This window comes from Rhineura floridana, chromosome 22 (genome assembly GCF_030035675.1).
Source record: "Rhineura floridana isolate rRhiFlo1 chromosome 22, rRhiFlo1.hap2, whole genome shotgun sequence".
Classification (NCBI taxonomy): domain Eukaryota; kingdom Metazoa; phylum Chordata; class Lepidosauria; order Squamata; family Rhineuridae; genus Rhineura; species Rhineura floridana.
In genome coordinates, this window is record NC_084501.1 from 1,829,485 (window position 1) to 1,853,113 (window position 23,629).

General features: G+C 49.4%; 1 protein-coding gene across 4 annotated transcripts in view; it reads right to left on the minus strand.

Moving 5' to 3' along the window:
- ATG2A (autophagy related 2A) overlaps positions 1 to 23,629 on the minus strand; it is a 50,236-nt gene that overhangs the window by 13,192 nt on the left and 13,415 nt on the right. For all 4 annotated transcript variants that reach the window (XM_061605571.1, XM_061605572.1, XM_061605570.1 and 1 more), the window contains exons 10-22: positions 19,584 to 19,659; positions 16,571 to 16,826; positions 14,585 to 14,735; positions 14,228 to 14,332; positions 11,623 to 11,787; positions 11,266 to 11,503; positions 9,739 to 9,841; positions 9,396 to 9,558; positions 9,100 to 9,242; positions 8,188 to 8,351; positions 7,764 to 7,924; positions 4,873 to 5,023; positions 3,922 to 4,115 (exon numbers count right to left, since the gene is read on the minus strand). In XM_061605571.1, coding sequence (XP_061461555.1) covers positions 3,922 to 4,115; positions 4,873 to 5,023; positions 7,764 to 7,924; positions 8,188 to 8,351; positions 9,100 to 9,242; positions 9,396 to 9,558; positions 9,739 to 9,841; positions 11,266 to 11,503; positions 11,623 to 11,787; positions 14,228 to 14,332; positions 14,585 to 14,735; positions 16,571 to 16,826; positions 19,584 to 19,659 — 2,070 coding nt within the window. The remainder of the gene's footprint in view (positions 1 to 3,921; positions 4,116 to 4,872; positions 5,024 to 7,763; positions 7,925 to 8,187; positions 8,352 to 9,099; positions 9,243 to 9,395; positions 9,559 to 9,738; positions 9,842 to 11,265; positions 11,504 to 11,622; positions 11,788 to 14,227; positions 14,333 to 14,584; positions 14,736 to 16,570; positions 16,827 to 19,583; positions 19,660 to 23,629) is intronic.

The following is a 23,629-nucleotide window of genomic DNA, read 5'->3' on the forward strand; positions in this document are numbered from 1 at the left end:
AGTGGGTATCTCCTTTACATTTTGATTGTAATAGAACCAGGAGTAATTTTATTACTTTTGTGGAGTCATTATGTTTCCAGCATTACTTTGGGGCATTACTTGGGGGGGGGGGAAGCAGGGGAAGACTTCTGTTCCTCTGATTTGTGGATGAAAATCATGTGCCTCAAACTGGGCTTCTGTGCAGCGTCACTCCTTCATGCTCTGTGGGTGGGTAGCAGGCGACGAGGGAGGAGGTGGAGAGTGAGAGGGGGGTAGAGTGGAGAAAATAATTGTTTAAAAAAATGGACAGTGGTGAAGAAGAATGGAGTGGAAGGAGAAAGGAGCCAGAGGGCAAGAACATGGATAAAGGAGAAGGAGGCAGCAGCAGAATGGAGATGACGAACTGTGGAGGTGAAAGATGACTCGTGTGAGTGTGTTGTGTGTGTGTTGTTTGCACTTGGCACACAAAGCGACCTCCACCACCCTCCCGGGCTACTTTGCTGCATTTGCAGTGTTTTAACTTTTCTGCAGCTCAGGAGAAAATGTTTGCTTGGGTGAGTGTCCCTTAGTTGGTGGCAGGGCAGGGTCCAGGAGGTGGTTAAGTGAGAGAGATTATGCTGGCTGGCTGAAGGGGTGGGGGTTGCACTTGGTTTGACGTGCAAAGATCTGAGTAGTGGCCTCTGCCCCCTCCCCACCTCCCTTACCAGCGGAGAGACCACCATTGCTCTTATGGATAAAAAGAATTATTCTACTACCTCTGTATGTGTGTGTTTATTTTTCATGTTGTTTTAGGCTACTTAGATGTGCAGCAGCCAAGGCCAGCACGTTGTAGGCGTTTTTTTTAAAGTAACTGAAATGTAATTGTAGTGTTTACGTTTGAGTAATGGTAATCAATTCCTTTTGGAACAATTGTAATGGTAATGGTAATTGATTCTTTTTTGGGGCCATGTAACAGTGATTGTAATGTATTCCTTTCTAAAAGTCATCTTCCAGGCTCTGGCTAGCACCTTGGCATTCGGAAGGGTCAGAAGAGCAGCAGAAAAGCGATGGCTGTGGAGCCAGAAGCGAAGCTGTAACCTGTTTGGGCAGCTGCTGCTGGAGTGTGTCAAAGTACTCTGCATCGAGAACTGTCCCAGGTAGATTACGGTAACGCATGGGTTATGTCTTATGTGGGTCCACCCACCAGTCCAGTCCCTGCTCAATATAATAGGCGTATAGAGAATTTTTTTTTGTTAGTTAATTATTTAATGGGCTGGATGAGAGCTAATAAACTGAAACTCAATCCTAACAAGACTGAGATGCTGTTGGTGGGAGGACCCTCTGCCCAGATGGTTGACGTTCGACCTGTCCTAGATGGGGTTACACTCCCCCTAAAGGAACAGGTACGTAGTTTGGGGGTCTTATTAGATCCGCTTCTGTCACTTGAGGCTCAGGTAGCCTCGGTGGCACGGAATGCATTCTACCAGCTCCGGCTGGTAGCCCAACTACGACCCTATTTGAGCAAGGAGCATCTTGCCTCAGTTATCCATGCTATGGTAACCTCTAGATTGGACTACTGTAATGCACTCTACGTGGGGCTACCTATGAAGACGGTTCGGAAACTTCAGCTAGTGCAAAATGCTGCGGCCAGAGTTCTCACTGGGACAAAGAAATTTGACCATATAACACCTGTCCTGGCGCAGCTGCACTGGCTACCGATATGTTTCCGGGCCAGATTCAAAGTGTTGGTTCTTACCTATAAAGCCCTAAACGGCATCGGACCGCAATACCTGATGGAGCGCCTCTCTCGCTATGTACCTACCCGTTCACTACGCTCGACGTCGAAGGCCCTTCTCCGGGTCCCAACCCATAAAGAGGCCCGGAGATCAACAACTAGATCTAGGGCCTTCTCGGTGGTGGCCCCCGAACTATGGAATGCCCTCCCAGACGAGATACGCCTGGCGCCTTCTCTGTTATCTTTTCGGCGCCAGGTAAAAACTTACCTTTTCGCCCAGGCTTTTTAAATTTTGTAAATTTTTAAATATTTTAATTTAACATTTTAAACTTAATATGATCTTAATTTAAATCTCAATGGCAATTTTATTAATGTTTTATAATTGTACTATATATATATATATTTTCCACACTTGCTCATATTTTAATTGTGATTTTATTTGTTGTACACCGCCCTGAGAGCTTTCTGCTATAGGGCGGTCTAGAAATGTAATTAAATAAATAAATAATAAATATTTGGGGGGCTCTGTGGGGGAGGGGCTCCCACTCTTCTCTTTGGCTCTGCTTCCTGTGTTCTGTCTACTGCCTTCAACTGGTAAAAGTAAAGGTGTCCCCACACTTATAGTGCCAGTCGTTTCCGACTCTTAGGGTGCCGTCTTGCAACGTTTACTAGGCAGACCGTATCTATGGGGTGGGATTGCCAGTTCCTTCCCCGGCCTTTCTTTACCCCCCAGCGTATGCCGGGTACTCATTTTTCCGACCACGGATGGATGGAAGGCTGAGTGGACCTCGACCCCTTTTACCGGAGATTCGACGTCCTCCGTCCGTTGGAATTGAACTCCGGCCGTGAGCAGAGCTTTGGCTGCGTTACCGCCGCTTACCACTCTGCGCCACGGAGGGTCTTCAACTGGTAACTATACATGTTATTACCTAACAAACTAGGGAAGGTGTGTATTACAATTAGGTAGGCTGGAGGAAGTTAGGAGGAGACAACGATAATTACTCTGGTTGACAACTGTGCCAATTCAATGATTAGTTCATGCCATTATTAAACCATGAATTAGTTTATGCAATTTATATCACTTTAGGTTGCTTTATTTTATTAAAATGTTATAATACGTATTTTGCCTTATTTTCTTTACATTTCACATTACCATTAAGAATATCGTCATGCTTACTATATCAATAAACCAACTGATTCGTTTCCGTTACAATCTGTGGTTATCCTTGGCTCTACTTTCTGCTCCGCTGGGCTGTTGCTGAACAAATCTAAACCCTGGCTGGAGACCCAGTAGCACTCGTGCATTGGACTGGGTCCTGAATTAACACCTTATGCAGAGTCAGAACATCGGTCCATCTACACCCTACAAGGACCGGCAGCGGCTCTCGAGTCTTTCAGGCAGGAGTCTTTTCCCAGCCCTGCCCAGAAATACCAGCAGGGACTGGACCTGGGACCTCCTGCATGCAAAGCAGGTGCTCTGCCGCTGAGCAGCAGCCCTTTGTGGGACAGGAGAACAATTATCCCTGCTCAGCCATTAAGCTCTCACCGAGTGACTTTTAATTTAGAATATTTCTTATCCACTCTTCATTGCAAATGCAATTCCAGAGCAGGTTATAAATTGAAACAAATCCGGGTAAGTTATACAAGTACAAACAACAAAGCCGAGCGTTACAGTCTGTCAACTAAAATAAATATTAATCATTAGAAATCTTTGGGACAGTCACCGCCTTCTCAGCCTAACCTGCCTCACAAATGGTTAGGAGGACGAAGCAGGCACATCAGCCTGAGTTCCTCGGAGGAAGGGATGGATATAAAGGTAAATGGATAAAATGTTAAAATAAGGAGCATTTCCCCATGGACACAAAAACTGTGAGAACACCAACCCCCGCACCCCACTCACACTGTTTGCCTTTCTTTGTGTGAATGCATCCTCTGTAACGCAGGCAGAATGTGCTGATCTCCTGAGCATATTCTGCCTGCCTGTACTCTGAATCATTGGAGGGGCACAGGGAAGACAGACAGAGCCTTTTCACCTGACTCAGCCACCTTCTGGACCAGTGTGGCCCTGCCTATCACCTCACAAGCTGCCTTGTTGCCCTGAAAGGTGGGGCCCAGATAAAAGAAATAAACCTCCCCCCCTCCGCGATCGGAAGAGCGAGTACTAAAGACTGTCCCCACAGAGGCCTCCTTCAGATCTGTAAGGAAGAAAGCGCCAATCGCTGCAATACCTTTATGTTCTTCTCCAAATCCAGGTTGATCTGGATTGCCAGGGAGAGCATTTTCAGGGGCCCATCCTTCTTGCTCCCCAAAGGCCAGGTGACGGGGCCCTCCTGTGAGGCATAGATGGTGGGGTGTAGCCCCTCAGGGGGCAAAAAGTTGGGGATTTCCAGATGTTCCGCCATGAGGTAGTCCTCCATTACAGCTGCAGGGACAATTGAGGGCACCCTGGGTTAAAATTTGCTAGAGATCTGCAACCTTCCCCGGGTCAAAAGTGCTCCAAAGGGCAGCCTCCCCACTCACAGCCCCCTTTCTCTTTCACTCCTGCACCCCTCCCAGCCCAAACATCCCATGACCAGAGGTTCAGGTACCCTGCATGCATTTCCAGATGCATTTGGACAAAACCATGAAGGTGGCAGAGTTCCTGAACAGCAGAAGCTTTCGGAGGGGTGCTAAAATATCACAGCTGCTGGCAAGGTCAAAACTGACCACCCCCCTCCACACTGCTAAGAGAAACCATGAGATGGTGAGCTGCCATCTCAATGCACCCACTCCTCACACCAGAGCATTCACACACAAAAGAGTCACCGATGCAAAAAAAGGGGAGGGGATTGCTCGCTCACCCACCCACCTGTTCATCTGCATCCATCCTTAATTTGGTAAGGAGAAATGATGCATTATCACTGACAGATCACAGTAATGCAGGGATTGGGAGAAAGGGAGACAGCCATTATTTGATGTGGCTTCCACCTCCACCATCACCACCCTCCCAGCCAAGGGCAAGACTGGAACGCTGCTTCTGCACCCCAAACTCTTCCTGGTTGCAAGACAAGAGGTTGGAGAGCCTCCAGTCTGGTCAAATGGCAGCAGGTAGCAACTCATATCTGCATGTATTTGGTGCCACTGAGCAAAAGCTGGAGGAACCCCCACTTTCCTTATGGCCCCACAGCCAGAGCCTTTACCTTTGTGATAAAGCGTGACTTTCTCTGCCTCGATGCAGAAGTAGCCGAGGTCCTCACGGCCCTTGTACTGTGAGACGGTGAAGAGGCTGCCACTTTCCACATCCAAGACTAGCTCTCCGTGAGATCCTTCCAGCTTCTTGCCCCCCTCTCCCTATGAAGGCACAGAGAGAGAGAGAGAGAGAGAGAGAGAGAGAGAGATCTGTTTAGAAGGTCAGGGCTGGCCTTTTACAACAGTCCAAAGTGAGCTGGGATCCAAGAGCCGTGAAATGAAGCCAGCAATCAGGACCAAAGGCCTATGTGAAAGCTCAGGAAGACCTAGTTGTTCAAGCAAGGCCTGGCTGGAACTGGAAGCCCAGGATGATCCGACGGCCAGCCTGGATATAGGTGAGGTCAGTCCAGGACTTGAGGACACTGATCTGCCTAAGCAGATGCTGCAACGTGCAATTCAGCAGCTGCAGCTGCATGCAGAACCAAAAGCCTCCCAGTCTGAGCCCTGAGACCTGTTCTGGCTTCTGAAAGTTATCTGCACATATGCAAGTCTATTTTGGCAATCATAGGGACAGAAACTTGATTTTAAAAAAAGAAACAAAAGCTGACGTTTTCTTATCTTATTAACGACTTAGAAGTGGCAGAATCTCTGGAATGCCTTCTCTAGAATTTTAGATGCCAGATAAAGACCTTGTTTACTCAGGGTTTTTTGTGCGTGGATTGTCATGCATAGGGAAGGACCTCAACTCAGTGGTAGAGCACAGGCTTTGAAACTCCAGGTTCAATCCCTGGTATTGCCAGGTAGGGTTGGGAAAGAGCCCCTTCCTGAAACCTGGAAGAGCCTAGCGTTATATTCTCTTGCTTACATGCACCAGTTAAAAGACAGGCTGGCTAATAGCCATCCTTTGGATTCCTCCTTTTTTTCCTTTCACACTCAGAATGGGGCTAGTATGATAGAGTATACACTAGTGAACCCCTCTTTAATACCTCTTACTTTTAAAAAAAAGCCTTACTCTGGACAACAGATCAGAAAGTGATCTCTGATCTTAGATTAGTAGTATTCAGTGCTAAAATGGAAGGGGGTTCTCAGTGATAAATGTTTTTAACAGTCCTTCGAAACATAAGGGAATTAAGGTCGCAAGCTTTTGAGGACATATGGGAAACTGATGAAATCCACATTAGGAATAATTGATTATTTGAGACTGCTTTTTGTAACCATGGCTACATTAAAGAAAATATTCCTACTGAATAGAGGAGGGGGGAGGAATTTGATCTGGCCAGATCCTACCCTGCCCCCCCCATGGGCCACCCTATTGCCATGAGATGAGATGACCATTTGAAAGAGGCTTGCTGAGCCTCCCTGAAGGCGGTCTGTCAACTCCAGAGAGTGCAGAGAGCTCATTTTCAAAGGGGATGGATGGCTCTCAGCACTGATCAGCTGACGAGCAGCAAGAGGCACTCCCTCTATCTGCAAGTGGTTTCAATACAAACAGGAAACAACCATTTCAAAGTGATAGCTCTCTGTGCCCACCAGCTGATCGGCACTAAGCCCCATAATCTGCACTAGAGCAGCTAATCCCAGCGGGGCTCACTCAGTTGACAGGCACTGAAAGGGAACCCCCTCTTGCCAAGGAATAATGAGAAGCACTCTTTAAGCTCCCAATTGTTCCTTTGCAGTGACTTCTTTACCTGCCCCACACTTGACGTTACATATAACATTTGGTGGGCCTAATTTAGCCCACAGACTGGAGGTTGCCCACAACCAGAACAGAGGTTTGATCAAGAGAGTAAAGATAAGAAGCAGGAGCACTCCAAATTATTGATGAAGGCCATGACCTCGGGAATAAATGAAGCAACTCTTGCCCTGTTATGCAAGTAATGTCTATATCATTATTAATATTTATTAATTTATGTACTCTAGAATTGTACTGGAATTGGTAGCTAGTAATGTTCCAAATTCTCTTCACTCTCTAGTGCCTCACCTCTTTACGTTTCTATAGCAGTAAATAAAGTCAGCGGTCCACGTGGCCAACCACAAATTAAGGATAGGACAGATGTCCTGGTCAAGTGCCACCAATAAAATAAAATAAAATATTTTAATAATAATAATATTGATTTTATTTATTTATTTATTTAATTAAGCTTATATACCGCCCGACTAGCAACAGTGATGATGATGATGCACCAAATCTAGTGGGATTTTTTTTCTTCCAGATTGAGAGAGAGATTCTTTGAAGTCATCTTCTAAGATTTAGTAGGACCACACTGCATCAGAGAGTTAGCTTCCCAAGTGCTTTTGAGAGCTTAGGTAAGAGAACGTTTAAAAAGTAAGTCTATACTGTAGTTATAAAAATTTGAGCAAAAACTTTTGTACAGACGTGTGCAGAAAAAGGGAACCTTTGCTTAGGTGAAGGCTATACTTTCAGCACAATCTTACGCATATCTACTCAGAAGTTAAGACTCACTTTTAAAAAAAATAATATGGACAATCTGTGTTTTTGATTATCAGTTTTACATTTTAAGACACAGTGGAGGGCTGGCAGGGAGGTAGAGGGAGCGGGCTGATACTTTCCAAAACTAAATGTTAAATGGGGGGGGGAGGAGTGTACATATGAAATTTCACATCTGTGCAGTTCTGCAGTTGAAGCATGGAATGTCAAAGAGCAGAGAAGTCTACGCCAACACAAGAATGAATGCTTCCCCACCGTCACCACCACAAAAGAATTAGCTACTAGAGCAAGGCCAAAGGCTCCCCCTACTGCTTAGAGGTTGTTAAAATATTAAGTGGTTTATAAATGCTTTAAAATTAAAATAGCAAAAAATAAAATAAACATGCCCTCCATCTGAGGGGTATAACTGCGGTCTGTCTGCCTGTCTGTCTGTGACCTTCTCCACTCCATTACCTTGGCATCGCACAGAGCTGTGACCCGCCCTTTCCCCACAGAGAGCACGACAGAGATGCAGCTCTGGGGAAACAGACTCCTCTGCTCCTCTTCCTGTTTCCGCTGCAAAGCTGCCTCATCCGCCGAGTAGAAGTGAGAATCCTCTTCTTCAGAGTCTGAATCTGGAAGGGTGGGTGACAAAAAGTGGCATTTTTACACAGCCGAAATGCTTTCCGCCGCCACTCCCTCCCCTGCACAGGTACTCCACAGGCCCTGCCTCCTGCCACCGCTCTCCAAGTGCAGGTAGATGATGACGCATGCTAAGTTGCAAGAGGGAGATGGCCGTGACCCAGTCCTGCCCTCCCCAGAACCCCTCCTAAGTGCGATAGTGTGTATCAAGGCCCCAAACTCCTCCCCCACCCGACATGGGGATACCGTCCCTCACCCAGCTTAAAGGCCGATTTGCACATCTTGAAGTTCTCCTGCCAACGGGTGGATGTGGGTGTTTCACCAGCAATCGTGCATGTTGTGGACCCAGCACCCCCAAGAGGCTCAGAGGGGCTGGGAGGTGGGCTGAAGGGCTCAAACATCAAAAGGTCATTATTGATCCTGGAGGAGGAAAAGGTGGTGCACATTAATGCCCTGCCCCACGCCACGCTCTATCCTTAGCATCCATGAAACCCAACAGGTGCCTGAAGAACCCACCCCACATCTCTCCAAAGGCAGACAAGGGAGAACTCATAACCCAAGGGATGGGGAAGCAGGTGTTGTGGCTGGACTACAGTTCCCATCATCCCTAAGCCCAGCTATGCTGGCTGGGACTGATGGGAGCTGGAGTCCTGCAACATCTCAAGGACCATCTGTTCCCCATCCGTAGCCCAAGGAAGCAGCAAGTGCCAGAGACTGCAGAGGCAGCCAGCTAGCTTGGTTGGTCAGAGTGTGGGGCCAGCACAGGGTGGGCAGAAGCCTTGAAGGTCTTGCTTCAAACCAGGGGAGGGGGCCACGCACAGTGACAAAGTGTGTGCTCTTCATGCATCAGGTTCCAGGGTTGGTCCCTGGCACATCTGGTTAAAAGGCACAGGCAGCAGGTGATGGGAAAGGTCCCATCTCCCTGGGGCCCCGGAGAGCGCTGCCAATCAGAGCAGACAATATTGGGCTAAATGGACAAATCGCCTGGCCTGGTCTAAGGCAGCCTCCCTCCATGCCCACAAGAGAAGGACAAGCCCAGCTCCTTGTTCTGAGTGCCATTTCTTGGGCAGAAGAGCCGGAAGGATGACTCACAACTAGCCCAGGGGGGTCCAATGGCTCCTGCTGCCCCCTCCCCCACCTTCGACTCACAGGAGAGGGAAACTCTGACCTGTTGTAGATGCTCTCATAGAATCCCTTGCTGGGGAGGAAGATGTGCATGGTGGGGAAGGTCACCTCCAGGGCATACTGGGAGGCATCCAGGGTCTGCGCCTGGAACTCTGCCATCTCCTCTGCATCTCCAGGGATCACCATCTATCGAGGAAGGGGGGAGCGGGGGGGGGGGTCAGAAGCAGGCAGGGAAGTCATCCAAGGCAGCTTGGGGAGCAAGGCCACATCCAGAAGGACATGGCAGGCGCTGGCACACAAGGCACAGCTGCTCCCCCCCCCAGCTGCCTCCTCTCTCACCTCCTCTGTCTCGTACATGGTCCGTTTGGAGGAGAAGGGCGAAGGCTCCGGCTGCTGCAGCTCACAGGGGCTTTCGGCCGTCGAGAGCTCCATCTCTTCTGGCTTCGCTAGGGCCAGGCCCCAAGGGGCATCACGAGCCCGAGGACGGAGAGTCAGAGAGATTCTGCCGGGGAGAGGACAGCCCTGGAGGAAAGCGCCAGAACCTCTTGGCCCATTTGCCCCACAAACTGCAACCCACACTGGTGGGGCTGAGAGCGGAAGCCCCTTGCTAAGGCAACACCCAGACCCATCCTGGCTGCTGCGGTGGCAATTACAAAGGGAGGTGTACGGAAGCCAGACTTACTTGGGGAGGAGGTATTTTTTCCCTGGCACTTTGGCTGCCAGGTCAGGGGTTTTGCCGACCCGGAAGCAGGGCACCAAGAGCTTCTCACCATCTTCATACACACCTGTAACCAACAAACAGGAGAAGGGCTCAGATGCCCCCCTGGGCTAAACTGGTCCCCCAGCAAAGCTAAACCCATTGGATCCTCCTCCAGCTCCCCATTCAACACCAGTTGGGGGTACAGACCTTGAGAGAAGAGGCCTGGTCATAGGCCAAGCTGACCCCAAGCCACAAGGCTGGCATCAGCAGCGAAGGCAGACAGGCAGTTCCCACGGACCAGGCACATATATTTATGTGCTCTTAACTTTGCTTGTATTGCTTGAATTATCATCTTATATAACCAGGGACATTCTCTTCTGGACTTCTATATTCTTCTCTGCAAAAACCAAGTATTCTCACCTCTCTCCTCCCTGGATTAGGTAATTGTGGGGAGAGGAGACAGTCCAGCTGTTTTTATATTTGACAGGCCTGACAGGAAATGCTTTCCTTAATTAAAATTGGCCTTATACGGCTGTGGGGTTTTTTGGTGGGCAAATGTTTTTCCCACTCATTTTTGCCATTTGCCTGCTTCTAGGGCTTCATTGGAGACTGAAAAGCGGCACTCCAGGACCAGAGCACAGAGTAGCGAGAAGTGACTCATGTTCATTAAAAAAAAGGTGAGGGAGGCGCTGGAGGAGGCTGGTGCTCTTAAGAGGCAACTGTGGGGGGGAGGCCACGCTAAGTCAGAAGTAGGCGGCAGGAAGATCAGGATCAACTGCAGATCACTGGATGCTTTGAAGTAGACGAGTAAGCACAGGACAGCTTGCCAATGGCCGCCACAACAACAGAAGTGTTTTTTTCTCCCTAAGATAGGCTGCCAAAATCAATAAAGCTTGTGGGAGGGTCGTGGAAAGAAACCAGGAGTGGATTTTTGTGGGACAAGGACTGTGAGCTCTCAGTTGTGGTACAAAAAACAAATGTTTTGCTATAAATGTTACTGAATTCTGCAGTAACTCAGGTGTAGGCTTGTATCTGTATGTGTAACTTTGCCGCCCTGGGCTCCTGCTGGGAGGAAGGGCGGGATATAAATCAAATAATAAACAAATAAATAACTTGTTGTCCCAGAGTGAGAGCAAGAGGCATTTAGCGCTTCCTTCTAAGCCACCATTTTGTGTCTGGCCACTCACACACACACACACACACGCACAATTTTGACTGAAGCTGATGGATGTCAGGGTTTGAATTTTAAAAAACAGCTTAGATCCTGCAAGCATGAAGACTGTCCACAGCGAATGTAAAAGGACTGGACTTCATAAGTATAACTCACTTTTTTGTCTGTAAGCCAGAAGAACAACAAGGACTCAAGGGACACCCGCTCTGGCCCTATCAGACCCAGCCAATTTTTCAACACCTGCCACATCTGATCTCACTCACTTTGCCTCCTGGGGGTGGAGGTAGGAATCCAGGTAGGAGCTTTGGCAGAGGGGACGTCACACAGCAGTTCCTTACCGTGCAGGTCGCTGAAGGCAACCTCGAGCTGAGTAAGGCCTGCCAGCCCGAGCTCTGCCCGCAGCTCCACGCCAGCCAGATCCAGGCGTAAGCTCTCCTTGCGCACTGCCTTCTCGGCCCAGGGCCGCCTCTCAGGCCATGGGCGCAGGTCTGGAACTGGGAACTGCAGCCGCAGGGTGGCCTTGGGGGCTGCCAGCTGCACGCTTGCCTGCCACGTGGCAGCAGGGGGAGAATCTGCCTGGCACCCAGCCAGGAAGGGGAAAAGAAGGGGGGAGAAGAAGACCATTACAGGAGGCGCCTCCTGATGGGGAGGGGGAAGAGATGGCATGCCCACACTCTGCTACACCCCCCACTTACCAAGTGTGCCTCAGGAGGAGGCCAGGCTGGCATGGAGGGCACAGTGGCACAGCAGAGCAGCAAGCAAAGGCGGTCAAGCATTGCCAGGTCCACATCTGAGCAGAAGTCTGCCAGCTCAGCCACCAGCTCCACAGTTTGCTTGGCAGTGACCTTGGCAAGGCGGCTCTGGAAGCACAAGGCCAGCGGTTGAGAAGCTTCATGCCAGAACTGGGCTGTTCCTTGTGCCAAGGCCCCATTAAAAACATAGCTTTGCTATCCCAAAGTTTAAACCGGGGGCAGGGACCCTGAGGCCCTCCAGACATTATTGGACCAAAACACCCCCATTGTCCCTGGGGTTGACGGAAGTCAGGAGTCCAACAACACCTGGAGAACCACAGGCTCCTCACCCCTGGTTCAGACAGGGTTCCTTCCCAGCTCTTTAGCAGCTACTTGGGGTCCCATCTCGTTTGTCTGAAGTAAATCGTTTATTGAGGTATGTTTTGCAACAAAGCAAAATGTTGCAGATCCCCTTCTCTGGGTGCCTTCTCCTTCAGAGGCAAGACAGACATCAGGGCTTTCTCAGCTATGGACACTCCCACCCCAGGGAGGCTGGCCTGGTGCCAACACTGCTGTCTTTTAGGCCATGGCTGGCTGGCTCCTGGCCCGCAAGCTGAATCTGGCTCACCCAGCACAGCAAGTGCCCACCGGGTCCGCATCTGCTCAGGAGATAAAGGGCTTTGCTTTCTCTTCAAGAGTATTGGTAGGGCACAAGAAAACCAAACATGGTTATGCCCAAAGATAAGTGAGCTTTACTGTCCTGAGCAGACTTAAGATATTTACAGCCTGCCTTTCCAGGTTAAACCTTTTGCAAGGAGACTTCGCAACACACAAACCACCACGGACATTAACAATAATATACCAACAAACAAACAAGCACTAACAGGACAACAGTAACACATTGAGTCCAGCGTAATAAACACTATCATCATCATCAAAACTGAAAGTTGTGAAATCAAAGGAAAGGCATAACATGAAAATAGACCAGCTTTGATAAAGTTATTATTTAGATATCTCCCTCCTTTTCCTCTGATATAATTGAAGTATGTAGACATTTATTTGACACTTCGACCACAATGGACTGTACGTGCTTGATATCTGATGAAGAAGTGTGGCTGTACTAGACCATTTACTTGTGGACATAAAATAATTCTCTCTTAAAAGTGGCACACAATAAAAAATGATAACCATGAATCCAAACACACCCTGAAATGCCAAGAGCCCTGATTTAGCTCAGACCTTGCATCCGACTACATCATATATTCTTAACTTGTTCTTCTTCATAAATCGGATATATCTATCTGAGGCAATGTTTCTATTTATTAGAAAAGCAGCTTCCCCACAAAAGGCCACACTGTTTCTTGTAAGAAACTTTTGATTTCTGTACATATTATCTGACTTGTAAATACTCTAACCAGGAGGGAAGACTGTTGCTCCATTAACTGTTGTATCTCATCCAATATCTATGATTCAACTTTGACTGAACAACTATTAAGCACCCTCCAGCTTCAAGTGCAAGGGGGACTGGCTTTGAATCCTGAACATGCCAATGTAAGTGGGGAGATGAGGGTGTACCTTTAAAAGATATTTTGGGGAGGGCATGATAGAGCACATCCTTTGCAGATCCCAGGTTCAGTCCACAGCATTTCCCCAAGTGCTTGTTCATTTAGTTACAGTTTTAACATTACATATGAGCCACCTCTGAGTCTTCCTTCCTCTGTCCCACAACATCAGCCCAGCCTTCCCCAATGGAGTGCCCTCCAGATATTGTTAGACTACAACTTCCATCAGCCTCAGCCAGCATGGCCAGTGGTCAGGGATGATGGGAGTTTTTAGTCCAGCAACATTATAGAATGATCTTCCTGACAAGGTGTGCCTGGCGCCAACACTGTTATCTTTTCGGCAACAGATCAAGACTTTCCTCTTCTCCCAGGCATTTTAGCATGTGTTTTTAAATTGCTTTTAAAAATGTATTTTTAAATTTGTATATTTGTTTTTAATGTTTTAACTGTTGTAAACCGCCCAGAGAGCTTCAGCTATGGGGCGGTATACAAATGTAATAAGTAAATAAATAAATCTGGGGAGCAGCAGGTTGGGGAAGGCCACTTCACCCAGTAGATGAAGGATGGATCATGTGCCTCTGATGCTGGGAACACACTCCCTACCGTTGTGCTCAGTGGGACTCCTGGAATACTGGGTGGTACACCAAATGAAGTTCTCAAACACTTGTTTTGTGCAACTCCAAAATCTGCTGTATTAAAAGGTGCACATAGCAAGTAACAATGTGTGTTACATTCTCCGAGGCTGCGCCATCAAGGCTGTAAGACGTGACATTTGTGAGAGCGATTAGCAACTGCGTGTAAGGAGCTATAATGCCCCTGGAGGGTTTTCCACAAACACAGACAGAAAGGGCCAGTCCCCCTCTTGTTGCATGGGAGAAGGCTGCACTGACCTTTCCCAGCATCCCAGGCAAAGGCTACGGCAGGGCTCCCTGTCGGGATTGCCTGTTCTGCCGGCTCTGCTGCTGTTGGATCTGCACAACAAGCCACGGGCCTGCTGGGACACTGACCTTGGAGGAGGAAGGCTGCTTGTCTGAGTGCTTGGCGTGGAGACGGGCACAAGGCAGAGGCGACTGGCTGTAAGGAAAGGCACTAGGGGTGGCAAAGGCCAGCAGCTGGGAAAGGAAGGAGGAGGGAACCCGGATTAGCAGAGACACCTTTGGACAAAAGCGCCCCATGCTCTCCATCTGGCAGGCACTGCAGGCAGCCGGTGGCTCTGCAGACATCCCTGCACTGGCTGGTTACACCAACAGAGTCAGGGCACTTCCAGTTTGCCGGGGACAGGAAGCACAAATGGAAGTGTGGAAAGAGAGCCCACAAAACCTCCCTCCGCCTGCACTTGCACCTCCAGCAGGATCCACCCTCACCTCGGTGTACTCCGGCTTTGGTCGTGTGCTGCCCTCTGGCCACAGACACTCCAAGATCTCTAGGAGCCCGAAGGTTGCATCCCAGCTGATCACATGCAGCTGCCCAGAAGTCTTGTGCTCGCAGCTGATCTGTACGGCAGCCCCGGTGAACCTGTAAACAGACCCAGATTGCAAACCTGGTCAAAGCCAGGCATTGGGCAGGGGCTGAGGGGCTGCTGGAAGGAAGTTGTGAGGCTGAGGGAGGCGGAGGAAGATCTGCCCGGTGTTGAAGTACAAACCAGGGAAGGGGATCCTGTGACCTTCAGAAGTTGCTGGATTCCTGCTCCCCTTATCCCTGACCGTTGGCCATACTGGTTGCTGGGGCTGATGGGAGTTTGAGTCCAACTACACTTAGAGGGCCACAGGTTCCCCATCCCTCCTGTAGATAAAGGCAGAACCGTGGAAGAGCTAGGAGTGACTCAGCATCTGGAATACAGAGCTACTTGGCCTCTCAGCAGCAAGCTTCCTTGCTCAGCAGAACTCCTTGTTCCACCACAGAGGCAACTGCAGCTCAGCCCCGTTACTCATATTTGACCCCATGTCCCTCTGCGCATGGAGGAAGGTTCTTTGCCAAGGTCCTTCCCTGCAATCTCCTCTACCAGAGTTACAATGAGTATCTACGACGGCTTTTGCAGCAGTGGCCCCTCCAGCTATGGCTGCTCTCTCCAAAGAGGTTTGCCAGCTGCCAACACTGCTGTCACTCTGAAGCCAGGCAAACACGTTCTTATTTACCCAGGCATTTTAAACAGATCTCCTCCTCTCATATAATGCTAGAACCCAAGGGGGGGTCATCTAATTAAGCTGATAGGTGGGAGATTTAGGACAGAAAGGAGGTCTGTCTCCAAACAGTGCAAAGTTTAATTATGGAATTTGCTGCCACAAGATGCGACGATGACCAGCTTGAGTCACTTTAAAAGGGATTAGATAAACTCATGGGAGGAGGCTATCCATGGCTGCGTCAGTGGAGGCAGCCTGCCTTCGGAAGGGAGGACTATCGCCCTCATGTTTTTTAATATGTTTAATATGTTTTTAACCCTTTAAAAAAGTTTTTTTAAAAAATGTTTTTAATGCTGTTTTGTTTTAATGTATTTTAAAGTCTGTTTTTACAATGTTTTAAAGTGTTTTTAGCACTTTGTTTGCCGCCCTGGGCTCCTGCTGGGAGGAAGGGCGGGATACAAATTAAATAATAAATAAACAAATAAATGTCCTGGTGCTCAGCGGCTTCCCAGAGGCATTTAGCCGTTGCCACTGGAAACGGGATGATTGGCCAGAAAAACAGGCCTTTGGTCCAATCCAACTGCAGGGCTCTCCTTATGTCAGCTTATTTGTTTAAAATATTTATACACAGCTTTTATAAATAGATAAAAAATCTAAAGGAGATTCACAACAACAGAAAAACATTACATTTCCTGCACTAGCTGCAGCTTCCAGACCAGCCTTAAGGGCAGCCCCCACAGAGCACATTACAAGAGTCTAGTCTCGAGGTTACCAACACATGGGTCGCTGTGCCAGGCCATCCCTGCCCATGAATGGCTGTAGTGGCACACTAGTCAAAGCTGGCAAAAGGCGCTCCTGGCTACAGCAAGTTGAGCCTTCTTCAAGGGGAGTACACCCCCCATCAAAAACAAGTAAATTGCCTAATTCCCAGACTCAAGAGCTACCCACAAGGCCTCCTTATCAGGATTCAGATTCAGCTTACTAGCCTTATTCAGCTCAAGTTCTTAAACTCATCTAACTGAGCAAGCGACAGCCTGTTTTGTCCACTGATTATTCTTGTTTTGTGTTTTCCCGTATTGGCTTTATGCTGTACCCTGCCCATCTAATGTGATAAAGGAGGGCACGTTAAACATTTTAACCAATGTTCTCATAGAAGCAAACAGCACAAGGCTGGGCAGAGCAGCCGGGAGGGGGAGCGCCACGTTCTGGCCATCACTTGTCAACATGTACCTGACGTTGCTTTGTGAACAGGCGCCCTCAAAACACCTGCGCAAGGGATGGAAATCCCGGCCCCCGAAGGCAGAGTCTTTCAGGCCCCCGAGCACGGAGAAGAAATGCTCAGCCAGGCGGAGGTGGGGGGCCGCAGGTGGTGCAGGCCCTGGGGACTGGTGCAGCAGCGTGAGCGTTAGCCCTCCGATCGCCACCCGGAGCAGCACCTCGGGTCGCTGGCTCTCCAGCGAGGGGGGCGGTGGATGGCTAGTCTTGCCTGGAAAAGGAAGAGAAGGAGAAGGAGAGAGTCTTTGAACAGGGGCCCTGACCTCTGACGCTGCTGCCCTCAAGACCTCTGGGAGAAACTCACAGGAAGCAGCAGAATACCGGGTCAGACTGTTGGTCCAGCTAGCCCAATATTGTCTGCACTGACTGGCAACAGCTCTCCAGGATCTCAGGCAGAGAAGGGTCTTCCCCATCACCTGCTACCTGATCCTTTTGATCTGGAGATGCCAAGAGCCGGACACGCACAGCAGGTGCTGTGCCACTGAGCTATGGCCCTCCCTCCCACCCACTGCTTCGCAGACTAGCAGCCATGCAACGTTCACAAAGGTGAGGAGGATGCCCCCACCCCCAGTCGTGTACCATGCAGATAGCAAAGTCAGTCTTCAGCAGCAGGGCTGAGAGCAAAAGAACAGCAGGTATCCTGAAACAAGGGAGTAGCTCCAGTTTCTCTCAGATGTTGACAGAACTTTCCCCACCTCCAAACTCAAGCATTTCAGCCATGCCTCTGATCATACAGTGATTGTCTCAACCACACACCCACAATTTTGCACGCCTGCAATAGGACATACACAGGCTGCATTTCAAGCCATGTTTGCTCACAGCTAAAGCCTTCCACCAAGAGGACTGCTGGCCAAGCCACAGCAGTGAGTGGCCCTCTTCTCTCTTGGGAGGACTCCAGGAGTGGCACTGCCACAAGGGGCAGTGGCATAGCTGGCAACAAGGTCCCCTGGGGGAAATGGCACCAAACAGCCCCACCCACCCACGGGACGAGGAAGTGGAGCCATGTTGGGAAAGAGGAACCGAACCAAAGTGAGGAGGGGGGAACTGCCAATGTTGTAATGCTGTTATACAAATCTCTGGTGCAGCCACACTTGGTATATGTGCCCAGGTCTGGTTGCCACATCTCAAAAAGGTATACTGCACAGCTGGAAAAGGTGCAGAGAAGGGCAATTAAAATGACCGAGGGGGTGGACCAACTCTCTTATGAGGTACAATGTTGGGGGCTTTTCAGTTTTAGAAAAAAGTTAAGAAACCGGGAGGGGGGGCATGCTAGAGGTCCTGAAGTGGTGTGGATAGGCCCCTGTCATAATACTATGGGCCATCCAATGAAGCTGAAATGTGGGACATTCAGAACAGAAAGGAGGTCTTCCTTCACACAGCACATAGTTAAGCTATGGAATTTGCTCCCACGAGAGGAAGTGATGGCCACCAGCTTGGATGGTTTGGAAAGGACTATAGACAAACTCATGGGGGAAAAGGCTATCTGTGACTTCTTCTCGTGATGCCTATCCTCCAAGGCAGGATGCCTTTGAATACCACCCACTGACACGCACGACAGCAGAAGGCCACTGCACACGTATCCATCCTCTAGGCAACAGGGATGGCGCCAGGCACACCTTGTCAGGAAGATCATTCCATAATTTGGGGGCCACCCTCGGAATAGGCACCCAGAGGAGGGCCTTGGATGTTGAGCGTAGTGTACGGGTGGGTTCGTATCGGGAGAGGCGTTCCATCAGGTATTGTGGTCCCAAGCCGTGTAAGGCTTTATAGGTCAAAACCAGCACCTTGAATCGAGCTCTGAAACATACAGGCAGCCAATGCAAGCGGGCCAGAATCGGTTTTATATGTTCGGACCGTCTGGTCCCTGTTACCAATCTGGCCGCTGCATTTTGCACAAGCTGCAGTTTCCGAACCATCTTCAAAGGCAGCCCCACGTAGAGTGCATTGCAGTAATCTAACTTGGAGGTTACCAGAGCATGGACAACTGAAGCCAGTTGGTGGTACTGCCCGACTGAGAGACGGGGGAAGAGTTTTGGAGTGGTACCATTATCTTCCATCTGAAAGTGCGGGAGACGCCTCCTAATGGGCCTTAGTTTGTTACATAAAGCTCTTCACAGTTTACTTGCAAGATCACCCTGCCCACAGGTGCCCGCTCGAGCACTTCACTCTGCAGAACAGGCACGGTTACAGGTGCCACATCATGTTTGCTCTGGAGTTGTAAGAAACTGCTCTTTCAATGCGGCAGCACCTACTCTTTGGAACTCCCTGCCTACTGACATCTGGCAGGCGCCTGCTGCCTTCTTTCTGGTGGCTGCTTAAAACATTTTTGTTTAGGCAAGCTTTTCCAGACACACAGATATTGATCTCTTCTAATTATTACTCAGCAGCAGTTTTGTTTTAATTATTTGTTTTTAACTGTTTTACTGATAATTTAAAGGTCTTTTGTAAACCGCTTAGAGGTCTTTACATTCAAGCAGTATATAAATTTTATTAAATAAATAAAACAAACAGGTCATCTAGCTGCTCCGTGGTGCAGAGTGGTAAGCGGCCGCAATGCAGCCAAAGCTCTGCTCACGGCCAGAGTTCGATTCCAACGGAAGGAGGAAGTCGAATCTCCAGTAAAAGGGGTCGAGGTCCACTCAGCCTTCCATCCATCTGTGGTTGGTAAAATGAGTACCCGGCATATGCTGGGGGGTAAAGAAAGGCCGGGGACAGAACTGGCAATCCCACCCCAGATATACGGTCTGCCTAGTAAACGTCGCAAGACGTTACCCTAAGAGTCGGAAACGACTTGCACTACAAGTGCGGAGACACCTTTACCTTTTAACGGCAGCAGGGGGGGAAAAAAAGACACAGCTATCTTGCAGTCTGCCTCCTCTCTGCCTCTGCCTGACTTCTCAGGTGGCTAAGAAGCTCTGCGGGATCCCACACTCTCCCTCCTATCTTTTTGCAACTTAAACCATCTTACCTGTTATCTTGCTGAGGAACGGCATGGTAGCAGCAAAGGGTGACTGTCCGTAACGCCTGGGGCTACTCAAGATCAGCTGTGTGGGACGGAAGAGGGAAGAGAAAGAGTGGAGAAGGGGGCCACATTATTATTGTTAATAATAATAATAATAATAATAATAATAATAATAATAATAATAATAATAATAATAATATATCCCACCCTTCCTCCCAGTAGGCGCTCAGAGTGGCAAACAAAAACACTAAAAACACGATAAAACATCATAAAAGCAGACATTAAAACATATTAAAACAAAATATCTTAAAAAGCAATTCCAACACAGACACAGACACAGACTGGGATAAGGTTGAAAGAGGAAGTTCTTCAGCAGGAGCCAAAAAGATAACAGAGATGGTGCCTGCCTAATATTTAAGGGGAGGGAATTCCAAAGGGCAGGTGCCACAACAACAAAAGGCCGCTTCTTATGTTGTATGGAACGGAGCTCCTGATAAGATGGTATCTGCAGGAGGCCCTCATTTGCAGAGTACAGTGATCAACTGGGTATATAAGGTGTAAGACGATCTTTCAGGTATCCTGGTCCTGAGCTGTATAGGGCTTTGTACACCAAAACCAGAACCTTGAACTTGGCCTGGTAGCAAATGGGCAGCCAGTGCAATTTTTTCAGCAACGGGGTGACATGTTGGTGATACCCTGCCCCAGTGAGCAGTCTCGCCACCGCATTTTGCATCAGCTGTAGATTTTGGATCAAGGGCAGCCCCACATAGAGTGCATTACAGTAATCCAGCCTGGAGGTTACCAGTGAGTGGACAACAGTGGTCAGGCTATTCCGGTCCAGAAATGGCCGCAGCTGTCTTACCAGCCAAAGCTGGTGAAAGGCACTCCTAGCCACAAAGGTCACCTGGGCCTCTAGTGACAAAGATGGATTCAGGAGCACCCCCAGACTATGGACCTGCTCTTTCAGAGGGAGTACAGCCCCATCCAAAGCAGGCAACTGACGAACTATCTGAACTCGGGAAACACCAATCCACAGTGCCTCCATCTTGCTTGGATTCAGACTGCATTTATTGGCCCTCATCTAGCCCACCACCAAGTGCACTGGTCTAGGGCTTGCATGGCCTCTTCCAATTCAGATGTTACACAGAAATAAGAGCTGGGTATCATCAGCATACTGCTGACACATTGCCTCAAATCCCCTGATGACCGCTCCCAAGGGCATCATATAGATGTTAAACAGCATGGGGGACAAGATGGTGCCCTGTGGCACCCCACAGTACAACTGCCAGTGGGCCAAAAGACAATCACCCAATGCTATTCTCTGGAAACGACCTTGGAAGTAGGATCAGAACCACTGTAAAACAGTACCTCCAATACCCATCTCACCAAGTCAGTTCCAGAGGATACTATGGTCAATAGCAACAAAAGCCACCAAGAGATCACGAAAGAACAACAGGGTTGAACTCCCCCTGTCCTCCTGATAAAGGTTATCCATCAGGGCGAACAGGGCCGGTCCAGTCCCATAACCAGGCCTGAGCCCAGACTGGAATGGGTCAAGATAATCTGTGTCATCCAAGAGTACTTGCAATTGCTGTGCCACAACCCTCTCAATCACCTTCCCTGAGAAAGGAGTATTTGCAACCAGTCAGTAGTTGTCGCAAACCAATGGGTTCAGAGTGGGCTTTTTCAGGAGTGGTCGGATCACTGCCTTTTTCAGGGTACCTGGAACCACTCCTTCCCACAATAATGTGTTGACCACACCCTGGATCCACTGGGTCAAACCCCCTCAGCAAGCTTTAATAAGCCAAGAAGGGCAAGGGTCCAGAGGACACGTTGCTGGCTGCATCATCACAAGCACCTTGTCTTCGTCATCAGGTCGCATCAACTGAAACCATTCCCAAGAAGGTGCAGCAGATGTTGCACTGGACACCTCATTGGGGACTACAGTAGATGTGCACAGGGCATCAAGATTGCTACGGAGGCGAGCAACTTTACCCTCAAAGTGCCTTGCAAACAATTCACAGTAGGCCTCCAAAGGGTCTAAAACTAAATTTCCTGGAGTTGATGTTAACAGGCCCCAGACAATACAGAAAAGCTCCACTGGACGGCTACTTGAGGATGCGATGGAGGCAGAGAAGTGGGCCTTCTTCGCCGCCCTCACCACCACACAGTAGGCAGTTATGATGTTTTACTCGTGCCCAATCAGCCTCACAGCACGTCTTTCACCACTTATGCTCTACCTGTCGTCCAGCCTGTTTCATTGCCCTTAGCTCACTTGTGTACCAAGGTGCAAGCCAGGCTCTACAATGCTGGAGAGGGCGCTCGAGTGCAACTGTGTCAAGAGCCTGACGCGCGTCGTTGTTGCACAGCGTGACAAGAGCTTCAACAGGGTCATCTGCTCTATCTACTGGGAACTCCAAGGCATTTAGGAATCCAGTGGATTCCATTAGTCTCCGGGGGTGGACCATCTTAATCTGTCCACCATCCCTGCTGGGGAAGATCAGAGCCATAAATCTAAACTTCACCAGGAAGTGGTCTGACCATGACAATGGGGTGACATCCCCTATCTCCAGACCACCCCTTCCTCCATCTGAAATAAAACCAAATCAAGAGTGTGCCCTGCTCTATGTGTCGGGCCAGTGACAACAGTGACAGCCCCATGGTTGTCATGAAGGCCATGAAGTTCTGAGCCAGAACACCAGAGGCAGCCTCAGCATGGACACTGAAATCACCCAGGACTATCGTTCTGGGCTCTTCCAATACCACAGCCAAGATGGTCTCTGCCAGCTCAGTCAGAGAAATTGCCGGGCAGCAGGGTGGACAGTACATTAGCAGCAACCCTAGTTTACTGTCTCCTTGGCCCGATACCAGGTGCAGGCCTTCACAGCCAGCTCCAAGACCACAGACCACAGCAACACCTCTCCCTGCAGCCTGTGCTGGTGTTGCACTGAGTATCCAGGTGGGCAAAGTTGGGCCAGGTCAACTCCTCTGAGCTCACCTATCCAGGTTTCAGTAATGCACACCAGATTGGCACCCTCATCCATGATCAAATCATGGATGAGTGTGGTCTTATTGTGCACTGATCTGGCGTTAACCAGCAGCACATACAGGCCAGCGGGCACAGCAGATGAGCAACGAGGATTCTGCCTGCGGGAGGAGTGGGTCTGAGGAACAAAGCATAGACAGCCTTGCCTCCGGCTTCTATGGTAGCTTACCACCTCCCCATGGCCATACCTCCCTCTGCCCATATCACTGAAACTGGGGTGGCATCACCCATGTTCTTCCTTACTAAGACTTCTCCTAAACACCTGATATGGACCCAACAAGAGCCCACCAACAAAACCTACCTGAAGCAGTTATCCCAGTAGGCCTCTGAGAGACTTGGGAACAGTCAGACCCACGCAGTATCTTACGGACAGGGCACATCTCCTCCCCCTCCTGTCTCACCCCCAGGGAGGGCCGGCTTTCTGCCAGTTGCAGACTCTCACTCTGAAGGCATCTGGCGTCTTTCTCCTGGCATTCAGTTCACTGCACAGGCTCCCACCCTGCGCAGGAACTATACATGGGCCATACGCCCTCCCCACTACCTATCTCCTCTAGACTGGTTTAAAAAAAATAAACAGAAGGGGGTAGCACCCTCGCGACTCCCTTTTATGTCCCCTGACCCAACCAGGAGCTGATGCAAGAGGCTGCAAGATTGACTGCAGCCTCTCTCTGGATTCAGGCAGGCAGGGGGTACCAGGGACCTCAGCTGTATCGAGGGACAGCAGCCTAGAGGAGCGAGCAAGCACCCAGATGCTCAAGTACTCACTCCCAGGGCTGGTCTTCTCCAGCACCCCAGTGCTGCAGGTGTCCTAGGAAAAACATTATACAGAGCAGAAGGAGCAGGGACTGTGGAGTACAGTAGGCCCCTGCTTTACGGCGTTCCGCTGATGCGGCGCCTTTCATTTTCAATCTTAAAGGGTTTTTTCCCCCTTTTGTAACGTTTTGCGCCGTTTTTGCGTCATTTTCACGCGACGCAGCCCATAAGAGACAATGGGGTTCCGCTTTAC